At 48.8% G+C, this 25,668-nt stretch overlaps 1 protein-coding gene across 3 annotated transcripts in view; it reads left to right on the top strand.

The window, feature by feature from the left end:
* The first annotated feature begins 5,966 nt into the window (after positions 1-5,966).
* The window catches only part of LOC142201062 (uncharacterized), a 54,116-nt gene continuing 34,414 nt past the window's right edge, over positions 5,967-25,668 (top strand). For 2 of the 3 annotated variants that reach the window (XM_075271891.1, XM_075271889.1), the window contains exons 1-5: positions 5,967-6,019; positions 23,995-24,042; positions 24,149-24,255; positions 24,391-24,524; positions 24,671-24,801. In XM_075271891.1, coding sequence (XP_075127992.1) covers positions 24,019-24,042; positions 24,149-24,255; positions 24,391-24,524; positions 24,671-24,801 — 396 coding nt within the window. In that variant the 5' untranslated portion in view covers positions 5,967-6,019; positions 23,995-24,018. Of the gene's footprint in view, positions 6,048-23,994; positions 24,043-24,148; positions 24,256-24,390; positions 24,525-24,670; positions 24,802-25,668 lie in introns of all 3 variants that reach the window. The other variant, XM_075271890.1, reaches the window with a different exon arrangement.

The following is a 25,668-nucleotide window of genomic DNA, read 5'->3' as shown; positions in this document are numbered from 1 at the left end:
ACAGTCCTCAGGGGGTCAGACATGGCAGGGATTAGATACAGTCCTCAGGGGGTCAGACATGGCAGGGATTAGATACAGTCCTCAGAGGATCAGACATGGCAGGGATTAGATACAGTCCTCAGAGGGTCAGACATGGCAGGGATTAGATACAGTCCTCAGAGGGTCAGACATGGCAGGGATTAGATACAGTCCTCAGGGGGTCAGACATGGCAGGGATTAGATACAGTCCTCAGAGGGTCAGACATGGCAGGGATTAGATACAGTCCTCAGGGGGTCAGACATGGCAGGGATTAGATACAGTCCTCAGAGGGTCAGACATGGCAGGGATTAGATACAGTCCTCAGGGGGTCAGACATGACAGGGATTAGATACAGTCCTCAGGGGGTCAGACATGGCAGGGATTAGATACAGTCCTCAGAGGATCAGACATAGCAGGGATTAGATACAGTCCTCAGAGGGTCAGACATGACAGGGATTAGATACAGTCCTCAGGGGGTCAGACATGGCAGGGATTAGATACAGTCCTCAGGGGGTCAGACATGACAGGGATTAGATACAGTCCTCAGAGGGTCAGACATGACAGGGATTAGATACAGTCCTCAGGGGGTCAGACATGGCAGGGATTAGATACAGTCCTCAGGGGGTCAGACATGGCAGAGATTAGATACAGTCCTCAGAGGATCAGACATGGCAGGGATTAGATACAGTCCTCAGAGGGTCAGACATGGCAGGGATTAGATACAGTCCTCAGGGGGTCAGACATGACAGGGATTAGATACAGTCCTCAGGGGGTCAGACATGGCAGGGATTAGATACAGTCCTCAGGGGGTCAGACATGGCAGGGATTAGATACAGTCCTCAGGGGGTCAGACATGACAGGGATTAGATACAGTCCTCAGAGGGTCAGACATGACAGGGATTAGATACAGTCCTCAGGGGGTCAGACATGACAGGGATTAGATACAGTCCTCAGGGGGTCAGACATGACAGGGATTAGATACAGTCCTCAGGGGGTCAGACATGACAGGGATTAGATACAGTCCTCAGGGGGTCAGACATGACAGGGATTAGATACAGTCCTCAGGGGGTCAGACATGGCAGGGATTAGATACAGTCCTCAGGGGGTCAGACATGGCAGGGATTAGATACAGTCCTCAGGGGGTCAGACATGGCAGGGATTAGATACAGTCCTCAGAGGGTCAGACATGGCAGGGATTAGATACAGTCCTCAGGGGGTCAGACATGGCAGGGATTAGATACAGTCCTCAGAGGGTCAGACATGGCAGGGATTAGATACAGTCCTCAGGGGGTCAGACATGGCAGGGATTAGATACAGTCCTCAGAGGATCAGACATGGCAGGGATTAGATACAGTCCTCAGAGGATCAGACATGGCAGGGATTAGATACAGTCCTCAGAGGGTCAGACATGACAGGGATTAGATACAGTCCTCAGGGGGTCAGACATGGCAGGGATTAGATACAGTCCTCAGGGGGTCAGACATGACAGGGATTAGATACAGTCCTCAGAGGGTCAGACATGACAGGGATTAGATACAGTCCTCAGGGGGTCAGACATGACAGGGATTAGATACAGTCCTCAGGGGGTCAGACATGACAGGGATTAGATACAGTCCTCAGGGGGTCAGACATGGCAGGGATTAGATACAGTCCTCAGGGGGTCAGACATGGCAGGGATTAGATACAGTCCTCAGGGGGTCAGACATGGCAGGGATTAGATACAGTCCTCAGGGGGTCAGACATGGCAGGGATTAGATACAGTCCTCAGGGGGTCAGACATGGCAGGGATTAGATACAGTCCTCAGGGGGTCAGACATGACAGGGATTAGATACAGTCCTCAGAGGGTCAGACATGACAGGGATTAGATACAGTCCTCAGGGGGTCAGACATGACAGGGATTAGATACAGTCCTCAGGGGGTCAGACATGACAGGGATTAGATACAGTCCTCAGGGGGTCAGACATGACAGGGATTAGATACAGTCCTCAGGGGGTCAGACATGACAGGGATTAGATACAGTCCTCAGGGGGTCAGACATGGCAGGGATTAGATACAGTCCTCAGAGGATCAGACATGGCAGGGATTAGATACAGTCCTCAGAGGGTCAGACATGGCAGGGATTAGATACAGTCCTCAGGGGGTCAGACATGACAGGGATTAGATACAGTCCTCAGGGGGTCAGACATGGCAGGGATTAGATACAGTCCTCAGGGGGTCAGACATGGCAGGGATTAGATACAGTCCTCAGGGGGTCAGACATGACAGGGATTAGATACAGTCCTCAGAGGGTCAGACATGACAGGGATTAGATACAGTCCTCAGGGGGTCAGACATGACAGGGATTAGATACAGTCCTCAGGGGGTCAGACATGACAGGGATTAGATACAGTCCTCAGGGGGTCAGACATGACAGGGATTAGATACAGTCCTCAGGGGGTCAGACATGACAGGGATTAGATACAGTCCTCAGGGGGTCAGACATGGCAGGGATTAGATACAGTCCTCAGGGGGTCAGACATGACAGTAAGGAGGTCCTGCCTATAGTAACTATACAATACACTCAGACCATGGACCTCCCTGCAGTCACTATATACTATATACTGACACCTCAGCACTTACCGCTATATCAGTAATTATTTGCCTTATATTTCCATTATCAGTTACAACAAGAAAGTGGCGCAAGTTCTAATAAACACGTAAGGCGGCGGCGTCACCGCCATGTACAGACCGTATGGCAGATATATATATAACCTGCCCATGTAATGTAATATATATAGGTCTATGTATGTAATGTAATATATATATATAGGTCTATGTATGTAATGTAATATATATAGGTCTATGTATGTAATGTAATATATATATAGGTCTATGTATGTAATGTAATATATATATAGGTCTATGTATGTAATGTAATATATATAGGTCTATGTATGTAATGTAATATATATAGGTCTATGTATGTAATGTAATATATATAGGTCTATGTATGTAATGTAATATATATATAGGTCTATGTATGTAATGTAATATATATAGGTCTATGTATGTAATGTAATATATATATAGGTCTATGTATGTAATGTAATATATATAGGTCTATGTATGTAATGTAATATATATAGGTCTATGTATGTAATGTAATATATATAGGTCTATGTATGTAATGTAATATATATATAGGTCTATGTATGTAATGTAATATATATAGGTCTATGTATGTAATGTAATATATATAGGTCTATGTATGTAATGTAATATATATAGGTCTATGTATGTAATGTAATATATATAGGTCTATGTATGTAATGTAATATATATATAGGTCTATGTATGTAATGTAATATATATAGGTCTATGTATGTAATGTAATATATATAGGTCTATGTATGTAATGTAATATATATATAGGTCTATGTATGTAATGTAATATATATAGGTCTATGTATGTAATGTAATATATATAGGTCTATGTATGTAATGTAATATATATATAGGTCTATGTATGTAATGTAATATATATAGGTCTATGTATGTAATGTAATATATATAGGTCTATGTATGTAATGTAATATATACACTTGCCAGTCTCCAGTAGCTGATCCCTATTAATGGCTGACTAATACTGAGGACAGATACAACGTCTCGGGGCTCTCGGCTCCTTTCTCAAGTAAATGTAAAACCTTTTTGAAATGGGCCTTCCATCAGATCGGGCGCAGGCCGTTCTATATACTGCTGAGTTCAGCGCACTGTCGGCTTTCCCGATCTGTGCCCCGGGTGAAGAGCTAGCGGTCCCGGTACCGTAACACTTTACAGTCAGAAGGGCGTTGCTCACACTCAGTCAGGAACGTCCTTATAGCGCTCTGTGGAGCGGGGAGGAACGTATCTGGCTGGTTATGGAACATAGGGGGACCCCACACATTTTATTTATTACACTAAAGCAGAGGTCCCCCCTATTTTCCATAACCAGCCAGATACAAAACCAAGCAGCAGCAGCCTGACACTATCCGGGTGGCAGGGCCATTTATTTCGGCCGTTGTCAGCCTAGGGCTCATTCACATCTGCGCCCGGTGTCCGTTCTGCAGGTTTACGTTTCCTGCATAAAACAGAGGCAAGAGACGGAAGCCTGCAGGAGTCTTTCATTTGAATGGGTGAGAGAGATGTCCGGCCGTGAGCGCTGGTGAGCGTTTTATGCTCTCCGCCGCGAAACCGGGTTTTATAATCGGGACACAGAGTCGGACATGCAGTACTCTGTGTCCGGATAAAAAAATCCGGTTTCGCGGTGGAGAGCCTAAAACGCTCACCGCCGCGCACGGCCGGACCCGCTCTGTGGTTTCCGTCTTCTGGCATGCAGAAGACGGAAAGCACAGAACGGAAAGAAGAACGCAGGGGTGAACCCAGCGTAATGATACCAGCCTGCTGCCACCTAGTCCTGCATTGTTAGTGTCTGACGGTATCTGGCTCTTTCCGGTACCTCTGGTGGCGGTGGGCACCGGGGTAATAAGTGGGGGGTTAGTGTTAGCCATTCTACTGGCTAAGGAGGCGTTCACACTACCGTCAGTATCTGACAGCTCGTGCCCACTGTTAATGTCCATTCAAATCTTGCACAGACATTAGCAGCGGGCGCTCGCTGTGTCCGTGACATTCTGCATTGATATAAATGGACATCGGGGGTGTCTTTTACTGTCCGTGCCTGTCCTTAACTGTCCATTCCCAAAGGGCTAGTTCACACGGGGACATGGACGCTGATTTTGACAGCTGATTTCACGGCCAAATCAGCCTCCATAAAATGTAGCCCTATGTGAATTGCTAGCTTTTTTTTTTTCTGCTAGCTTTTTTTATTGCTAGCTTTTTTTGCTAGCAGAAAAAGAAGCAACATGACCTTTCTTCAGGCGTTTAACGCCTGAAAAAATGAATAGGAGTCTATGGGGCACTGAAAAAACCGCTAGCGGTTTTTGGTCGCTTATTTTTGCAGCTGTTTTGGCAAAAACAGCGACTGAAACCGCTAGCATTTTTTTTTTTATCATGTACTTTTTTGTATAATGCAAAAAAAAAAAAGCTTCAAAAAAACAGTGACTGAAAAAGCGTCAAAAACAGTGTCCAATGCAAAAAACAGTGTCCAAAAAAAGCGACGCTAAAAAATCAGTGACAAAATCAGCTAGGCTTTTTTCACATGTGAACTAAGCCTAAAGACGCCCCGATGTCCGCACAAGATTTTGGACATTAGCAGTAGACACGAGTTGTTGGACACCGATGGTAGTGTGAACGCTCCCTTACACTGAGCCCCAGCTTAGTAATGGACGCCGTCTGTCAGATAGCTGCCACTACTGAGCCAACAATAAGTAAGAAAAAAACACAAGTGTAATAAAATCTTTATTGATATAAAACTCCCCGGAGAAGCCTCGTTACTCCTTCTATTATATAATAATCTTCTGTCTGACGTCATCCGGGCTTCTGTATTTCACCCTGTAAAGTAAAGAGACTCTCAGTGAGTAATAAGCTGCGGCATCTCCGTACTAGACACAACAGGACTGCGGGGCCGCGACTACACGGACGAGAACACGGAGCACGCGCGGCACTGACACAACTACACACCGTGACGTCACACCACCAGGCTGTGCACTCCGAGGGATAGCAATAAAGTTGCTTGTGGTTTAAAATGCAGAACGTAAAATGGGCGGAGCTATAGTAAAAAAAAAAAAAACCTACGTCACAAGGTCCTTGTCCAATCAGAACACAGAGATGACATTCTCTTCGCTCTTTGGCTGAGAATAAGAAGAAAGAGGAAGAGGAGTAACAGCAAGATGGAGCGAGGGCGGGGCTTACATCATCACTCACCAATGAGGATCGAGAGAAGGCGGAGATATCATTACAATCACCAATCAAATGACAGATTAGAATAATTTACAGCGACATCCACTAATCAGAGCAGAGATTACCTGAGACCTCCGGAAAACAGATAGAACCCACTAAGGAAGCGAGAGACCACAGAAGAGAGTGTGAGAGACAGACACCGACTGTGACACAGTACAGTATACAGGAGAGAGTGTGAGAGAGACAGTACAGTATACAGGAGACAGTGTGAGAGAGACAGTACAGTATACAGGAGAGAGTGTGAGAGAGACAGTACAGTATACAGGAGAGAGTGTGAGAGAGACAGTACAGTATACAGGAGAGAGTGTGAGAGAGACAGTACAGTATACAGGAGAGAGTGTGAGAGAGACAGTACAGTATACAGGAGAGAGTGTGAGACACAGTACAGTATACAGGAGAGAGTGTGAGAGACAGTACAGTATACAGAAGAGAGTGTGAGAGAGACAGTACAGTATACAGGAGAGAGTGTGAGAGAGACAGTACAGTATACAGGAGACAGTGTGAGAGACAGTACAGTATACAGGAGAGAGTGTGAGAGAGACAGTACAGTATACAGGAGAGAGTGTGAGAGAGACAGTACAGTATACAGGAGAGAGTGTGAGAGAGACAGTACAGTATACAGGAGAGAGTGTGAGAGACAGTACAGTATACAGGAGAGAGTGTGAGAGACAGTACAGTATACAGGAGAGAGTGTGAGAGACAGTACAGTATACAGGAGAGAGTGTGAGAGAGACAGTACAGTATACAGGAGAGAGTGTGAGAGAGAGACAGTACAGTATACAGGAGAGAGTGTGAGAGAGACAGTACAGTATACAGGAGAGAGTGTGAGAGAGACAGTACAGTATACAGGAGAGAGTGTGAGAGAGACAGTACAGTATACAGGAGAGAGTGTGAGAGAGACAGTACAGTATACAGGAGAGAGTGTGAGAGACAGTACAGTATACAGGAGAGAGTGTGAGAGAGACAGTACAGTATACAGGAGAGAGTGTGAGAGAGACAGTACAGTATACAGGAGAGAGTGTGAGAGAGACAGTACAGTATACAGGAGACAGTGTGAGAGACAGTACAGTATACAGAAGAGAGTGTGAGAGAGACAGTACAGTATACAGGAGAGAGTGTGAGAGAGACAGTACAGTATACAGGAGAGAGTGTGAGAGAGACAGTACAGTATACAGGAGAGAGTGTGAGAGAGACAGTACAGTATACAGAAGAGAGTGTGAGAGACAGTACAGTATACAGAAGAGAGTGTGAGAGAGACAGTACAGTATACAGGAGAGAGTGTGAGAGAGACAGTACAGTATACAGGAGAGAGTGTGAGAGAGACAGTACAGTATACAGGAGAGAGTGTGAGAGAGACAGTACAGTATACAGGAGACAGTGTGAGAGAGACAGTACAGTATACAGGAGAGAGTGTGAGAGAGACAGTACAGTATACAGGAGAGAGTGTGAGAGAGACAGTACAGTATACAGGAGAGAGTGTGAGAGAGACAGTACAGTATACAGGAGACAGTGTGAGAGACAGTACAGTATACAGAAGAGAGTGTGAGAGAGACAGTACAGTATACAGGAGAGAGTGTGAGAGAGACAGTACAGTATACAGGAGAGAGTGTGAGAGACAGTACAGTATACAGGAGAGAGTGTGAGAGAGACAGTACAGTATACAGGAGAGAGTGTGAGAGAGACAGTACAGTATACAGAAGAGAGTGTGAGAGAGACAGTACAGTATACAGGAGAGAGTGTGAGAGAGACAGTACAGTATACAGAAGAGAGTGTGAGAGAGACAGTACAGTATACAGGAGAGAGTGTGAGAGAGACAGTACAGTATACAGGAGAGAGTGTGAGAGAGACAGTACAGTATACAGGAGAGAGTGTGAGAGACAGTACAGTATACAGGAGAGAGTGTGAGAGAGACAGTACAGTATACAGGAGAGAGTGTGAGAGAGACAGTACAGTATACAGGAGAGAGTGTGAGAGAGACAGTACAGTATACAGGAGAGAGTGTGAGAGAGACAGTACAGTATACAGGAGAGAGTGTGAGAGAGACAGTACAGTATACAGGAGAGAGTGTGAGAGAGACAGTACAGTATACAGGAGAGAGTGTGAGAGAGACAGTACAGTATACAGGAGAGAGTGTGAGAGAGACAGTACAGTATACAGGAGAGAGTGTGAGAGAGACAGTACAGTATACAGGAGAGAGTGTGAGAGACAGTACAGTATACAGGAGAGAGTGTGAGAGAGACAGTACAGTATACAGGAGAGAGTGTGAGAGAGACAGTACAGTATACAGGAGAGAGTGTGAGAGAGACAGTACAGTATACAGGAGAGAGTGTGAGAGAGACAGTACAGTATACAGGAGAGAGTGTGAGAGAGACAGTACAGTATACAGAAGAGAGTGTGAGAGAGACAGTACAGTATACAGGAGAGAGTGTGAGAGAGAGACAGTACAGTATACAGGAGAGAGTGTGAGAGAGACAGTACAGTATACAGGAGAGAGTGTGAGAGACAGTACAGTATACAGGAGAGAGTGTGAGAGACAGTACAGTATACAGGAGAGAGTGTGAGAGAGACAGTACAGTATACAGGAGAGAGTGTGAGACACAGTACAGTATACAGGAGAGAGTGTGAGACACAGTACAGTATACAGGAGAGAGTGTGAGAGAGACAGTACAGTATACAGGAGAGAGTGTGAGAGAGACAGTACAGTATACAGGAGAGAGTGTGAGAGAGACAGTACAGTATACAGGAGAGAGTGTGAGAGAGACAGTACAGTATACAGGAGAGAGTGTGAGAGAGACAGTACAGTATACAGGAGAGAGTGTGAGAGAGACAGTACAGTATACAGGAGAGAGTGTGAGAGAGACAGTACAGTATACAGGAGAGAGTGTGAGAGAGACAGTACAGTATACAGGAGAGAGTGTGAGAGACAGTACAGTATACAGGAGAGAGTGTGAGAGACAGTACAGTATACAGGAGAGAGTGTGAGAGACAGTACAGTATACAGGAGAGAGTGTGAGAGACAGTACAGTATACAGGAGAGAGTGTGAGAGACAGTACAGTATACAGGAGAGAGTGTGAGAGAGACAGTACAGTATACAGGAGAGAGTGTGAGAGAGAGACAGTACAGTATACAGGAGAGAGTGTGAGAGAGACAGTACAGTATACAGGAGAGAGTGTGAGAGAGAGACAGTACAGTATACAGGAGAGAGTGTGTGAGAGACAGTACAGTATACAGGAGAGAGTGTGAGAGAGACAGTACAATATACAGGAGAGAGTGTGAGAGAGACAGTACAGTATACAGGAGAGAGTGTGAGAGAGACAGTACAATATACAGGAGAGAGTGTGAGAGAGACAGTACAGTATACAGGAGAGAGTGTGAGAGAGAGACAGTACAGTATACAGGAGAGAGTGTGAGACACAGTACAGTATACAGGAGAGAGTGTGAGAGAGACAGTACAGTATACAGGAGAGAGTGTGAGAGACAGTACAGTATACAGGAGAGAGTGTGAGAGAGAGACAGTACAGTATACAGGAGAGAGTGTGAGAGAGACAGTACAGTATACAGGAGAGAGTGTGAGAGAGAGACAGTACAGTATACAGGAGAGAGTGTGAGAGACAGTACAGTATACAGGAGAGAGTGTGAGAGACAGTACAGTATACAGGAGAGAGTGTGAGAGAGACAGTACAGTATACAGGAGAGAGTGTGAGAGAGACAGTACAATATACAGGAGAGAGTGTGAGAGAGACAGTACAGTATACAGGAGAGAGTGTGAGAGAGACAGTACAATATACAGGAGAGAGTGTGAGAGAGACAGTACAGTATACAGGAGAGAGTGTGAGACACAGTACAGTATACAGGAGAGAGTGTGAGAGAGACAGTACAGTATACAGGAGAGAGTGTGAGACACAGTACAGTATACAGGAGAGAGTGTGAGAGACAGTACAGTATACAGGAGAGAGTGTGAGAGACAGTACAGTATACAGGAGAGAGTGTGAGAGACAGTACAGTATACAGGAGAGAGTGTGAGAGAGAGACAGTACAGTATACAGGAGAGAGTGTGAGAGAGAGACAGTACAGTATACAGGAGAGAGTGTGAGAGACAGTACAGTATACAGGAGAGAGTGTGAGAGAGACAGTACAGTATACAGGAGAGAGTGTGAGAGACAGTACAGTATACAGGAGAGAGTGTGAGAGAGAGACAGTACAGTATACAGGAGAGAGTGTGAGAGAGAGACAGTACAGTATACAGAAGAGAGTGTGAGAGAGACAGTACAGTATACAGGAGAGAGTGTGAGAGAGACAGTACAGTATACAGGAGAGAGTGTGAGAGAGACAGTACAGTATACAGGAGAGAGTGTGAGAGAGACAGTACAGTATACAGGAGAGAGTGTGAGAGACAGTGCAGTATACAGGAGAGAGTGTGAGAGAGACAGTATACAGAAGAGAGTGTGAGAGAGACAGTACAGTATACAGGAGAGAGTGTGAGAGAGACAGTATACAGAAGAGAGTGTGAGAGAGACAGTACAGTATACAGGAGAGAGTGTGAGAGAGACAGTATACAGAAGAGAGTGTGAGAGACAGTACAGTATACAGGAGAGAGTGTGAGAGAGACAGTATACAGAAGAGAGTGTGAGAGACAGTACAGTATACAGGAGAGAGTGTGAGAGAGACAGTACAGTATACAGGAGAGTGTGAGAGAGACAGTACAGTATACAGGAGAGTGTGAGAGAGACAGTACAGTATACAGGAGAGAGTGTGAGAGAGACAGTACAGTATACAGGAGAGAGTGTGAGAGAGACAGTACAGTATACAGGAGAGAGTGTGAGAGAGAGACAGTACAGTATACAGGAGAGAGTGTGAGAGAGACAGTACAGTATACAGGAGAGAGTGTGAGAGAGACAGTACAGTATACAGGAGAGAGTGTGAGAGAGACAGTACAGTATACAGGAGAGAGTGTGAGAGAGACAGTACAGTATACAGGAGAGAGTGTGAGAGAGACAGTACAGTATACAGGAGAGAGTGTGAGAGAGACAGTACAGTATACAGGAGAGAGTGTGAGAGAGACAGTACAGTATACAGGAGAGAGTGTGAGAGAGACAGTACAGTATACAGGAGAGAGTGTGAGAGAGAGACAGTACAGTATACAGGAGAGAGTGTGAGAGAGACAGTACAGTATACAGGAGAGAGTGTGAGAGACAGTACAGTATACAGGAGAGTGTGAGAGAGACAGTACAGTATACAGGAGAGAGTGTGAGAGAGACAGTACAGTATACAGAAGAGAGTGTGAGAGAGAGACAGTACAGTATACAGGAGAGAGTGTGAGAGAGACAGTACAGTATACAGGAGAGAGTGTGAGACACAGTACAGTATACAGGAGAGAGTGTGAGAGAGACAGTACAGTATACAGGAGAGAGTGTGAGACACAGTACAGTATACAGGAGAGAGTGTGAGAGAGACAGTACAGTATACAGAAGAGAGTGTGAGAGAGAGACAGTACAGTATACAGGAGAGAGTGTGAGAGAGACAGTACAGTATACAGGAGAGTGTGAGAGACAGTACAGTATACAGGAGAGAGTGTGAGAGAGACAGTACAGTATACAGGAGAGAGTGTGAGAGAGACAGTACAGTATACAGGAGAGAGTGTGAGAGAGAGACAGTACAGTATACAGGAGAGAGTGTGAGACACAGTACAGTATACAGGAGAGAGTGTGAGAGAGACAGTACAGTATACAGGAGAGAGTGTGAGAGAGACAGTACAGTATACAGGAGAGAGTGTGAGAGAGACAGTACAGTATACAGGAGAGAGTGTGAGAGAGACAGTACAGTATACAGAAGAGAGTGTGAGAGAGACAGTACAGTATACAGGAGAGAGTGTGAGAGAGAGACAGTACAGTATACAGGAGAGAGTGTGAGAGAGACAGTACAGTATATAGGAGAGAGTGTGAGAGACAGTACAGTATACAGGAGAGAGTGTGAGAGACAGTACAGTATACAGGAGAGAGTGTGAGAGACAGTACAGTATACAGGAGAGAGTGTGAGAGAGACAGTACAGTATACAGGAGAGAGTGTGAGAGAGACAGTACAGTATACAGGAGAGAGTGTGAGAGAGACAGTACAGTATACAGGAGAGAGTGTGAGAGAGAGACAGTACAGTATACAGGAGAGAGTGTGAGAGACAGTACAGTATACAGGAGAGAGTGTGAGAGAGAGCTGTGATTGGTGACATTGGGTCTGTCAGCAGTCGCGGGGGTCTTTCTGCAGTCGGGGTCTGTCAGCAGTCAGTGGGGTCTGTCAGCAGTCAGGGGGGGGGGTCTGTCAGCAGTCAGGGGGGGTCTGTCAGCAGTCAGGGGGGTCTGTCAGCAGTCGGGAGGGGGGGGGGGTCTGTCAGCAGTCAGGGGGGGTCTGTCAGCAGTCAGGGGGGTCTGTCAGCAGTCGGGGGGGGGGGGTCTGTCAGCAGTCAGGGGGTCTTTCAGCAGTCGGGGGGGTCTTTCTGCAGTCAGGGGGTCTGTCAGCAGCCAGGGGGTCTGTCAGCAGTCGGGGGGGGTCTGTTAGCAGTCGGGGGGGGTCTGTCAGCAGTCGGGGGGGGTCTGTCAGCAGTCAGGGGGGTCTGTCAGCAGTCGGGGGGGGGTCTGTTAGCAGTCGGGGGGGGTCTGTCAGCAGTCGGGGGGGGTCTGTCAGCAGTCAGGGGGGTCTGTCAGCAGTCAGGAGGGGTCTGGTCAGCCTGTATGTTCGTGGCGTTATCACTGTGATCACCTGTCCCCTAATGAACTGTCACTAATTATGGAAAGGTGCGCAGCAGCAGCAGCAGCAACGTCTCTTCTCTATTCTTACCTGATAAATCGGTAGTGCAGGTGACTGTAATAAACCTTCTCCTCTCCCGCGCCTGTCTCTTTAGCTGCTTACTGACTGTAGTTGTGCGCTGCGCTCACTGGTCCCGCCCATACACAGTCCCATATACATGGACAGCGCACTGTACACTGAAGTCTATGGAGAGCAAAGGAGTGAGGATACCTAGAGCAGAGAGATACAGGAGAGCAGCTAGTAAGACATTTATCTCACAGCAGAGCTGGATAATAATAATTCATCTGATGTTCTAGCTTTGTGGAGAGATAAGACTGTCACTGTGCAGCGCTCTCACCTCTCAGCTGTCTCTGCGCAGCGCTCTCACCTCTCAGCTGTCTCTGCTTCCAGGAGATCTCTTCCTCTGATTTCCATAGAATTCCATGGCATTGAGCTCCAACGTGAACAGACGACGGCCCCTGATCTGTACACACAGGACACTGAGGCTTATTATTATCATGTGCACTGCAGGGCGGTCTAATAATGAGAGAGACAGAGACAGTGCGCTTACAGAGAGACAGTGCGCTTACAGAGAGATAGTGCGCTTACAGAGAGACTGGGGCAGAGAGACAGTGCGCTTACAGAGAGACAGTGCGCTTACAGAGAGACTGAGAGGAGAGAGACAGTGTGCTTACAGAGAGACAGTGTGCTTACAGAGAGACAGTGCGCTTACAGAGAGACAGTGCGCTTACAGAGAGACAGTGCGCTTACAGAGAGACTGAGAGGAGAGAGACAGTGTGCTTACAGAGACAGTGTGCTTACAGAGAGACTGAGAGGAGAGAGACAGTGTGCTTACAGAGAGACAGTGCGCTTACAGAGAGACTGGGGCAGAGAGACAGTGCGCTTACAGAGAGACAGTGCGCTTACAGAGAGACTGAGAGGAGAGAGACAGTGTGCTTACAGAGAGACAGTGCGCTTACAGAGAGACAGTGCGCTTACAGAGAGACAGTGCGCTTACAGAGAGACAGTGCGCTTACAGAGAGACTGAGAGGAGAGAGACAGTGTGCTTACAGAGACAGTGCGCTTACAGAGAGACTGAGAGGAGAGAGACAGTGCGCTTACAGAGAGACTGAGAGGAGAGAGACAGTGTGCTTACAGAGAGACAGTGTGCTTACAGAGAGACAGTGTGCTTACAGAGAGACAGTGTGCTTACAGAGAGACAGTGCGCTTACAGAGAGACAGTGCGCTTACAGAGAGACAGTGCGCTTACAGAGAGACTGGGGCAGAGAGACAGTGCGCTTACAGAGAGACAGTGCGCTTACAGAGAGACTGAGAGGAGAGAGACAGTGTGCTTACAGAGAGACAGTGTGCTTACAGAGAGACAGTGCGCTTACAGAGAGACAGTGTGCTTACAGAGAGACAGTGTGCTTACAGAGAGACAGTGCGCTTACAGAGAGACTGAGAGGAGAGAGACAGTGTGCTTACAGAGAGACAGTGTGCTTACAGAGAGACTGAGAGGAGAGAGACAGTGTGCTTACAGAGAGACAGTGCGCTTACAGAGAGACAGTGCGCTTACAGAGAGACAGTGCGCTTACAGAGAGACAGTGCGCTTACAGAGAGACAGTGCGTTTACAGAGAGACAGTGCGTTTACAGAGAGACAGTGCGTTTACAGAGAGACTGAGAGGAGAGAGACAGTGTGCTTACAGAGAGACAGTGTGCTTACAGAGAGACAGTGCGTTTACAGAGAGACAGTGCGTTTACAGAGAGACTGAGAGGAGAGAGACAGTGCGCTTACAGAGAGACAGTGCGCTTACAGAGAGACAGTGCGCTTACAGAGAGACAGTGCGCTTACAGAGAGACAGTGCGCTTACAGAGAGACAGTGCGCTTACAGAGACAGTGCGTTTACAGAGAGACAGTGCGTTTACAGAGAGACAGTGCGTTTACAGAGAGACTGAGAGGAGAGAGACAGTGCGCTTACAGAGAGACAGTGCGTTTACAGAGAGACAGTGCGTTTACAGAGAGACTGAGAGGAGAGAGACAGTGCGCTTACAGAGAGACAGTGCGCTTACAGAGAGACTGAGAGGAGAGAGACAGTGCGCTTACAGAGAGACAGTGCGCTTACAGAGAGACAGTGTGCTTACAGAGAGACAGTGTGCTTACAGAGAGACAGTGTGCTTACAGAGAGACAGTGCGCTTACAGAGAGACAGTGCGCTTACAGAGAGACAGTGCGCTTACAGAGAGACAGTGCGTTTACAGAGAGACAGTGCGTTTACAGAGAGACAGTGCGCTTACAGAGAGACAGTGCGCTTACAGAGAGACTGAGAGGAGAGAGACAGTGTGCTTACAGAGAGACTGAGAGGAGAGAGACAGTGCGCTTACAGAGAGACAGTGCGCTTACAGAGAGACTGAGAGGAGAGAGACAGTGTGCTTACAGAGAGACAGTGTGCTTACAGAGAGACAGTGTGCTTACAGAGAGACTGAGAGGAGAGAGACAGTGTGCTTACAGAGAGACAGTGTGCTTACAGAGAGACAGTGCGCTTACAGAGAGACAGTGCGTTTACAGAGAGACAGTGCGCTTACAGAGAGACAGTGCGCTTACAGAGAGACTGAGAGGAGAGAGACAGTGCGCTTACAGAGAGACTGAGAGGAGAGAGACAGTGTGCTTACAGAGAGACAGTGCGCTTACAGAGAGACTGAGAGGAGAGAGACAGTGCGCTTACAGAGAGACTGAGAGGAGAGAGACAGTGTGCTTACAGAGAGACAGTGTGCTTACAGAGAGACAGTGCGCTTACAGAGAGACAGTGCGCTTACAGAGAGACAGTGCGCTTACAGAGAGACAGTGCGCTTACAGAGAGACAGTGCGCTTACAGAGACAGTGCGTTTACAGAGAGACAGTGCGTTTACAGAGAGACTGAGAGGAGAGAGACAGTGCGCTTACAGAGAGACAGTGCGCTTACAGAGAGACAGTGCGCTTACAGAGAGACAGTGCGTTTACAGAGAGACAGTGCGTTTACAGAGAGACTGAGAGGAGAGAGACAGTGCGCTTACAGAGAGACAGTGCGCTTACAGAGAGACTGAGAGGAGAGAGACAGTGTGCTTACAGAGAGACAGTGCGCTTACAGAGAGACAGTGCGCTTACAGAGAGACAGTGCGCTTACAGAGAGACAGTGCGCTTACAGAGAGACAGTGCGCTTACAGAGAGACAGTGCGCTTACAGAGAGACTGAGAGGAGAGAGACAGTGTGCTTACAGAGAGACTGAGAGGAGAGAGACAGTGTGCTTACAGAGAGACAGTGCGTTTACAGAGAGACTGAGAGGAGAGAGACAGTGCGCTTACAGAGACAGTGCGCTTACAGAGAGACAGTGCGTTTACAGAGAGACTGAGAGGAGAGAGACAGTGCGCTTACAGAGAGACAGTGCGCTTACAGAGAGACTGAGAGGAGAGAGACAGTGTGCTTACAGAGAGACAGTGTGCTTACAGAGAGACAGTGCGCTTACAGAGAGACAGTGCGCTTACAGAGAGACAGTGCGTTTACAGAGAGACAGTGCGCTTACAGAGAGACAGTGCGCTTACAGAGAGACTGAGAGGAGAGAGACAGTGTGCTTACAGAGAGACAGTGCGCTTACAGAGAGACAGAGGAGAGAGACAGTGTGCTTACAGAGAGACAGTGTGCTTACAGAGAGACAGTGCGCTTACAGAGAGACAGTGCGCTTACAGAGAGACAGTGCGCTTACAGAGAGACTGAGAGGAGAGAGACAGTGTGCTTACAGAGAGACAGTACGCTTACAGAGAGACAGTGCGCTTACAGAGAGACTGAGAGGAGAGAGACAGTGCGCTTACAGACAGACTGAGAGGAGAGACAGTGTGCTTACAGAGAGACAGTGTGCTTACAGAGAGACAGTGTGCTTACAGAGAGACAGTGCGCTTACAGAGAGACAGTGCGCTTACAGAGAGACAGTGCGCTTACAGAGAGACTGGGGCAGAGAGACAGTGCGCTTACAGAGAGACAGTGCGCTTACAGAGAGACTGAGAGGAGAGAGACAGTGCGCTTACAGAGAGACAGTGCGCTTACAGAGAGACAGTGCGCTTACAGAGAGACAGTGCGCTTACAGAGAGACAGTGCGCTTACAGAGAGACTGAGAGGAGAGAGACAGTGTGCTTACAGAGAGACAGTGCGCTTACAGAGAGACTGAGAGGAGAGAGACAGTGTGCTTACAGAGAGACAGTGTGCTTACAGAGAGACTGAGAGGAGAGAGACAGTGTGCTTACAGAGAGACAGTGCGCTTACAGAGAGACAGTGCGCTTACAGAGAGACTGAGAGGAGAGAGACAGTGCGCTTACAGAGAGACAGTGCGCTTACAGAGAGACAGTGCGCTTACAGAGAGACAGTGCGTTTACAGAGAGACTGAGAGGAGAGAGACAGTGCGCTTACAGAGAGACAGTGCGCTTACAGAGAGACAGTGCGCTTACAGAGAGACAGTGCGCTTACAGAGAGACAGTGCGTTTACAGAGAGACAGTGCGTTTACAGAGAGACTGAGAGGAGAGAGACAGTGCGCTTACAGAGAGACAGTGCGCTTACAGAGAGACTGGGGCAGAGAGACAATGCGCTTACAGAGAGACAGTGCGCTTACAGAGAGACTGAGAGGAGAGAGACAGTGTGCTTACAGAGAGACAGTGCGCTTACAGAGAGACAGTGCGCTTACAGAGAGACAGTGCGCTTACAGAGAGACAGTGCGCTTACAGAGAGACAGTGCGCTTACAGAGAGACAGTGCGCTTACAGAGAGACAGTGCGCTTACAGAGAGACTGAGAGGAGAGAGACAGTGTGCTTACAGAGAGACAGTGCGCTTACAGAGAGACAGTGTGCTTACAGAGAGACAGTGTGCTTACAGAGAGACAGTGCGCTTACAGAGAGACAGTGCGCTTACAGAGAGACAGTGCGTTTACAGAGAGACAGTGCGCTTACAGAGAGACAGTGCGCTTACAGAGAGACTGAGAGGAGAGAGACAGTGTGCTTACAGAGAGACTGAGAGGAGAGAGACAGTGCGCTTACAGAGAGACTGAGAGGAGAGAGACAGTGTGCTTACAGAGAGACAGTGTGCTTACAGAGAGACAGTGCGCTTACAGAGAGACTGAGAGGAGAGAGACAGTGTGCTTACAGAGAGACAGTGTGCTTACAGAGAGACAGTGCGCTTACAGAGAGACAGTGCGTTTACAGAGAGACAGTGCTTTTACAGAGAGACAGTGCGCTTACAGAGAGACTGAGAGGAGAGAGACAGTGCGCTTACAGAGAGACTGAGAGGAGAGAGACAGTGTGCTTACAGAGACAGTGCGCTTACAGAGAGACTGAGAGGAGAGAGACAGTGCGCTTACAGAGAGACTGAGAGGAGAGAGACAGTGTGCTTACAGAGAGACAGTGCGCTTACAGAGAGACAGTGCGCTTACAGAGAGACAGTGCGCTTACAGAGAGACAGTGCGCTTACAGAGAGACAGTGCGCTTACAGAGAGACAGTGCGTTTACAGAGAGACAGTGCGTTTACAGAGAGACTGAGAGGAGAGAGACAGTGCGCTTACAGAGAGACAGTGCGCTTACAGAGACAGTGCGCTTACAGAGAGACAGTGCGTTTACAGAGAGACAGTGCGTTTACAGAGAGACTGAGAGGAGAGAGACAGTGTGCTTACAGAGAGACAGTGCGCTTACAGAGAGACAGTGCGCTTACAGAGAGACAGTGCGCTTACAGAGAGACAGTGCGTTTACAGAGAGACAGTGCGCTTACAGAGAGACAGTGTGCTTACAGAGAGACTGAGAGGAGAGAGACAGTGTGCTTACAGAGAGACTGAGAGGAGAGAGACAGTGTGCTTACAGAGAGACAGTGCGTTTACAGAGAGACTGAGAGGAGAGAGACAGTGCGCTTACAGAGAGACAGTGCGCTTACAGAGACAGTGCGCTTACAGAGAGACAGTGCGTTTACAGAGAGACTGAGAGGAGAGAGACAGTGCGCTTACAGAGAGACAGTGCGCTTACAGAGAGACTGAGAGGAGAGAGACAGTGTGCTTACAGAGAGACAGTGTGCTTACAGAGAGACAGTGCGCTTACAGAGAGACAGTGCGCTTACAGAGAGACAGTGCGTTTACAGAGAGACAGTGCGCTTACAGAGAGACAGTGCGCTTACAGAGAGACAGTGCGCTTACAGAGAGACAGTGCGCTTACAGAGAGACAGTGCGCTTACAGAGAGACAGTGCGCTTACAGAGAGACTGAGAGGAGAGAGACAGTGTGCTTACAGAGAGACAGTGCGCTTACAGAGAGACAGTGCGCTTACAGAGAGACTGAGAGGAGAGAGACAGTGCGCTTACAGAGAGACTGAGAGGAGAGAGACAGTGTGCTTACAGAGAGACAGTGTGCTTACAGAGAGACAGTGTGCTTACAGAGAGACAGTGCGCTTACAGAGAGACAGTGCGCTTACAGAGAGACAGTGCGCTTACAGAGAGACAGTGCGCTTACAGAGAGACAGTGCGCTTACAGAGAGACTGGGGCAGAGAGACAGTGCGCTTACAGAGAGACAGTGCGCTTACAGAGAGACTGAGAGGAGAGAGACAGTGCACTTACAGAGAGACAGTGTGCTTACAGAGAGACAGTGCGCTTACAGAGAGACAGTGCGCTTACAGAGAGACAGTGCGCTTACAGAGAGACAGTGCGCTTACAGAGAGACAGTGCGCTTACAGAGAGACTGAGAGGAGAGAGACAGTGTGCTTACAGAGAGACAGTGCGCTTACAGAGAGACTGAGAGGAGAGAGACAGTGTGCTTACAGAGACAGTGTGCTTACAGAGAGACTGAGAGGAGAGAGACAGTGTGCTTACAGAGAGACAGTGCGCTTACAGAGAGACTGAGAGGAGAGAGACAGTGCGCTTACAGAGAGACAGTGCGCTTACAGAGAGACAGTGCGCTTACAGAGAGACAGTGCGCTTACAGAGAGACAGTGCGCTTACAGAGAGACAGTGCGCTTACAGAGAGACAGTGCGCTTACAGAGAGACAGTGCGTTTACAGAGAGACAGTGCGTTTACAGAGAGACTGAGAGGAGAGAGACAGTGCGCTTACAGAGAGACAGTGCGCTTACAGAGAGACAGTGCGCTTACAGAGAGACAGTGCGCTTACAGAGAGACAGTGCGCTTACAGAGAGACTGGGGCAGAGAGACAGTGCGCTTACAGAGAGACAGTGCGCTTACAGAGAGACTGAGAGGAGAGAGACAGTGTGCTTACAGAGAGACAGTGCGCTTACAGAGAGACAGTGCGCTTACAGAGAGACAGTGCGCTTACAGAGAGACAGTGCGCTTACAGAGAGACTGAGAGGAGAGAGACAGTGTGCTTACAGAGAGACAGTGCGCTTACAGAGAGACTGAGAGGAGAGAGACAGTGCGCTTACAGAGAGACTGAGAGGAGAGAGACAGTGTGCTTACAGAGAGACAGTGTGCTTACAGAGAGACAGTGCGCTTACAGAGAGACAGTGCGCTTACAGAGAGACAGTGCGCTTACAGAGAGACAGTGCGCTTACAGAGAGACAGTGCGCTTACAGAGAGACTGAGAGGAGAGAGACAGTGTGCTTACAGAGAGACAGTGCGCTTACAGAGAGACAGTGCGCTTACAGAGAGACTGAGAGGAGAGAGACAGTGCGCTTACAGAGAGACAGTGCGCTTACAGAGAGACAGTGCGCTTACAGAGAGACAGTGCGCTTACAGAGAGACAGTGCGCTTACAGAGAGACAGTGCGCTTACAGAGAGACTGAGAGGAGAGAGACAGTGTGCTTACAGAGAGACTGCGCTTACAGAGAGACTGGGGCAGAGAGACAGTGCGCTTACAGAGAGACAGTGCGCTTACAGAGAGACTGAGAGGAGAGAGACAGTGTGCTTACAGAGAGACAGTGCGCTTACAGAGAGACAGTGCGCTTACAGAGAGACAGTGCGCTTACAGAGAGACAGTGCGCTTACAGAGAGACTGAGAGGAGAGAGACAGTGTGCTTACAGAGAGACAGTGCGCTTACAGAGAGACTGAGAGGAGAGAGACAGTGCGCTTACAGAGAGACTGAGAGGAGAGAGACAGTGTGCTTACAGAGAGACAGTGCGCTTACAGAGAGACAGTGCGCTTACAGAGAGACAGTGCGCTTACAGAGAGACAGTGCGCTTACAGAGAGACAGTGCGCTTACAGAGAGACAGTGCGCTTACAGAGAGACTGAGAGGAGAGAGACAGTGTGCTTACAGAGAGACAGTGTGCTTACAGAGAGACAGTATGCTTACAGAGAGACAGTGCGCTTACAGAGAGACAGTGCGCTTACAGAGAGACTGAGAGGAGAGAGACAGTGTGCTTACAGAGAGACAGTGCGCTTACAGAGAGACTGAGAGGAGAGAGACAGTGTGCTTACAGAGAGACAGTGTGCTTACAGAGAGACTGAGAGGAGAGAGACAGTGTGCTTACAGAGAGACAGTGCGCTTACAGAGAGACAGTGCGCTTACAGAGAGACTGAGAGGAGAGAGACAGTGCGCTTACAGAGAGACAGTGCGCTTACAGAGAGACAGTGCGCTTACAGAGAGACAGTGCGCTTACAGAGAGACAGTGCGCTTACAGAGAGACAGTGCGTTTACAGAGAGACTGAGAGGAGAGAGACAGTGCGCTTACAGAGAGACAGTGCGCTTACAGAGAGACAGTGCGCTTACAGAGAGACAGTGCGCTTACAGAGAGACAGTGCGCTTACAGAGAGACAGTGCGCTTACAGAGAGACAGTGCGCTTACAGAGAGACAGTGCGCTTACAGAGAGACAGTGCGCTTACAGAGAGACTGAGAGGAGAGAGACAGTGTGCTTACAGAGAGACTGCGCTTACAGAGAGACTGAGAGGAGAGAGACAGTGCGCTTACAGAGAGACAGTGCGCTTACAGAGAGACTGAGAGGAGAGAGACAGTGCGCTTACAGAGAGACAGTGTGCTTACAGAGAGACAGTGCGCTTACAGAGAGACAGTGTGCTTACAGAGAGACAGTGCGCTTACAGAGAGACAGTGCGCTTACAGAGAGACAGTGCGCTTACAGAGAGACTGAGAGGAGAGAGACAGTGTGCTTACAGAGAGACTGCGCTTACAGAGAGACTGAGAGGAGAGAGACAGTGCGCTTACAGAGAGACAGTGCGCTTACAGAGAGACTGAGAGGAGAGAGACAGTGTGCTTACAGAGAGACAGTGCGCTTACAGAGAGACAGTGCGCTTACAGAGAGACAGTGCGCTTACAGAGAGACAGTGCGCTTACAGAGAGACAGTGCGTTTACAGAGAGACTGAGAGGAGAGAGACAGTGTGCTTACAGAGAGACAGTGCGCTTACAGAGAGACAGTGTGCTTACAGAGAGACTGAGAGGAGAGAGACAGTGTGCTTACAGAGAGACAGTGCGCTTACAGAGAGACAGTGCGCTTACAGAGAGACAGTGCGCTTACAGAGAGACAGTGCGCTTACAGAGAGACAGTGCGCTTACAGAGAGACTGTGCGCTTACAGAGAGACAGTGCGTTTACATAGAGACTGAGAGGAGAGAGACAGTGCGTTTACAGAGAGACAGTGCGTTTACAGAGAGACTGAGAGGAGAGAGACAGTGCGCTTACAGAGAGACAGTGCGCTTACAGAGAGACAGTGCGCTTACAGAGAGACAGTGCGCTTACAGAGAGACAGTGCGTTTACAGAGAGACAGTGCGTTTACAGAGAGACTGAGAGGAGAGAGACAGTGCGCTTACAGAGAGACAGTGCGCTTACAGAGAGACTGAGAGGAGAGAGACAGTGTGCTTACAGAGAGACAGTGCGCTTACAGAGAGACAGTGTGCTTACAGAGAGACAGTGCGCTTACAGAGAGACAGTGCGCTTACAGAGAGACAGTGCGTTTACAGAGAGACAGTGCGCTTACAGAGAGACAGTGCGCTTACAGAGAGACAGTGCGCTTACAGAGAGACAGTGCGCTTACAGAGAGACAGTGCGCTTACAGAGAGACAGTGCGCTTACAGAGAGACAGTGCGTTTACAGAGAGACTGAGAGGAGAGAGACAGTGCGCTTACAGAGAGACAGTGCGCTTACAGAGAGACAGTGCGTTTACAGAGAGACTGAGAGGAGAGAGACAGTGCGCTTACAGAGAGACAGTGCGCTTACAGAGAGACAGTGCGCTTACAGAGAGACAGTGCGCTTACAGAGAGACAGTGCGTTTACAGAGAGACTGAGAGTAGAGAGACAGTGCGCTTACAGAGAGACAGTGCGCTTACAGAGAGACAGTGTGTTTACAGAGAGACAGTGCGCTTACAGAGAGACTGAGAGGAGAGAGACAGTGTGCTTACAGAGAGACTGAGAGGAGAGAGACAGTGCGCTTACAGAGAGACAGTGCGCTTACAGAGAGACAGTGCGCTTACAGAGAGACAGTGCGTTTACAGAGAGACAGTGCGCTTACAGAGAGACAGTGCGCTTACAGAGAGACAGTGCGCTTACAGAGAGACAGTGCGCTTACAGAGAGACAGTGCGCTTACAGAGACAGTGCGCTTACAGAGACAGTGCGTTTACAGAGAGACAGTGCGTTTACTGAGAGACAGTGCGTTTACAGAGAGACTGAGAGGAGAGAGACTGTACGCTTACAGAGAGACAGTGCGCTTACAGAGAGACAGTGCGCTTACAGAGAGACAGTGCGCTTACAGAGAGACAGTGCGTTTACAGAGAGACAGTGCGCTTACAGAGAGACTGAGAGGAGAGAGACAGTGCGCTTACAGAGAGACAGTGCGCTTACAGAGAGACAGTGCGCTTACAGAGAGACAGTGCGTTTACAGAGAGACAGTGCGTTTACAGAGAGACAGTGCGCTTACAGAGAGACAGTGCGCTTACAGAGAGACAGTGCGCTTACAGAGAGACAGTGCGTTTACAGAGAGACAGTGTGCTTACAGAGAGACAGTGCGCTTACAGAGAGACAGTGCGCTTACAGAGAGACAGTGCGTTTACAGAGAGACAGTGCGCTTACAGAGAGACTGAGAGGAGAGAGACAGTGTGCTTACAGAGAGACAGTGTGCTTACAGAGAGACAGTGCGTTTACAGAGAGACAGTGTGCTTACAGAGAGACAGTGCGCTTACAGAGAGACTGAGAGGAGAGAGACAGTGCGCTTACAGAGAGACAGTGCGCTTACAGAGAGACAGTGCGCTTACAGAGAGACAGTGCGCTTACAGAGAGACAGTGCACTTACAGAGAGACAGTGCACTTACAGAGAGCGCCTGCACTAGACTTTTGAATCCTTTAATCATTTATCTGAATTTTCTTTCCAGTGACCGCACCGGAGTTTACAGGTGATGGAGACGTCTTCAGGAACCGGGGTGAGAACCTGAGGCTGAGGTCCTTATGGGGGATGGGTGAGACTGTGGGTAATCCTGGTGCACTGGACAGTCTCGCAGTGTATGACACGGTCTCCTCTTCTTGCAGACGATCGGCGCGCTCCTCCTGGCCTTATATGAGATGGGTTTCGATGAGTGGCAGGTTCAGGCCGCCCTCAGGGCCGGATGCTTCCAGGTGCAGGATGCAGCAGAGTGGTGAGTGGCTGACACAGGGGTCACAGCGCTGCGTTATCTGATATGATGGCCGCTCCGGAGGGGCCACAGTGCAGGCTGTCTCCTCCCCTGTGGGGCCCCTGCATATTTACCTTCCATGTACCATCTATGTCACAGGATCCTGCAGGGCGGGCAGCCACGGGGGACACTCCTTACCCAGCAGATGGCAGAGTCCAGAGACGCCGCTGTATCCGCCTTTAATCCCCCCCTTGGAGGAGGAGGGGGGGTGTCTCAGGAATCGTCCTCCTCAGGTCAGACCACGTGATTGGTGTATAGACAGTCCTCGCAAGCACTGACCAGAGGAGAGCGGTGGTGTGCAGTCAGTGGCTAGCTTAGTGGGAAGAGTTGTGCAGTCGGTCAGTGACTAAGTGGATGTTGCGTGTGTCGCTTCCTCTAGGATCACCATCATCTCCAGAGTTGAAGCCTTTGCCAAGTTCCCGGCACCTGCAGCAGAGGAGGGAGTACGAGCAACGGCAGAGTGCCAGCCTGGCCCTGGAGGTGAAGGAGTTAAAACGCACCAAAAAGAAGGTGAGAGGCAAGGCGGGAGAATAGTGAGTGCAGCTCTGGAGGTGGCAGGAGTATGACATGATTCTGCAAAATAGTGAGTGCAGCTCTGGAGGTGTCAGGAGTATGACATGATTCTGCAGAATAGTGAGTGCAGCTCTGGAGGCGTCAGGAGTATGTCATGATTCTGCAAAATAGTGAGTGCAGCTCTGGAGGTGTCAGGAGTATGACATGATTCTGCAGAATAGTGAGTGCAGCTCTGGAGGCGGCAGGAGTATGACATGATTCTGCAGAATAGTGAGTGCAGCTCTGGAGATGGCAGGAGTATGACATGATTCTGCAGAATAGTGAGTGCAGCTCTAGAGGCGGCAGGAGTATGACATGATTCTGCAGAATAGTGAGTGCAGCTCTGGAGGCGTCAGGAGTATGACATGATTCTGCAAAATAGTGAGTGCAGCTCTGGAGGTGTCAGGAGTATGACATGATTCTGCAGAATAGTGAGTGCAGCTCTGGAGGCGGCAGGAGTATGACATGATTCTGCAGAATAGTGAGTGCAGCTCTGGAGGCGGCAGGAGTATGACATGATTCTGCAGAATAGTGAGTGCAGCTCTGGAGGTGGCAGGAGTATGACATGATTCTGCAGAATAGTGAGTGCAGCTCTGGAGGCGGCAGGAGTATGACATGATTCTGCAGAATAGTGAGTGCAGCTCTGGAGGCGGCAGGAGTATGACATGATTCTGCAGAATAGTGAGTGCAGCTCTGGAGGTGTCAGGAGTATGACATGATTCTGTAGAATAGTGAGTGCAGCTCTGGAGGTGGCAGGAGTATGACATGATTCTGCAAAATAGTGAGTGCAGCTCTGGAGGTGTCAGGAGTATGACATGATTCTGC

Source organism: Leptodactylus fuscus, chromosome 4 (assembly GCF_031893055.1).
Source record: "Leptodactylus fuscus isolate aLepFus1 chromosome 4, aLepFus1.hap2, whole genome shotgun sequence".
Lineage (NCBI taxonomy): Eukaryota > Metazoa > Chordata > Amphibia > Anura > Leptodactylidae > Leptodactylus > Leptodactylus fuscus.
This window is presented reverse-complemented; position numbering and strand designations above follow the sequence as displayed.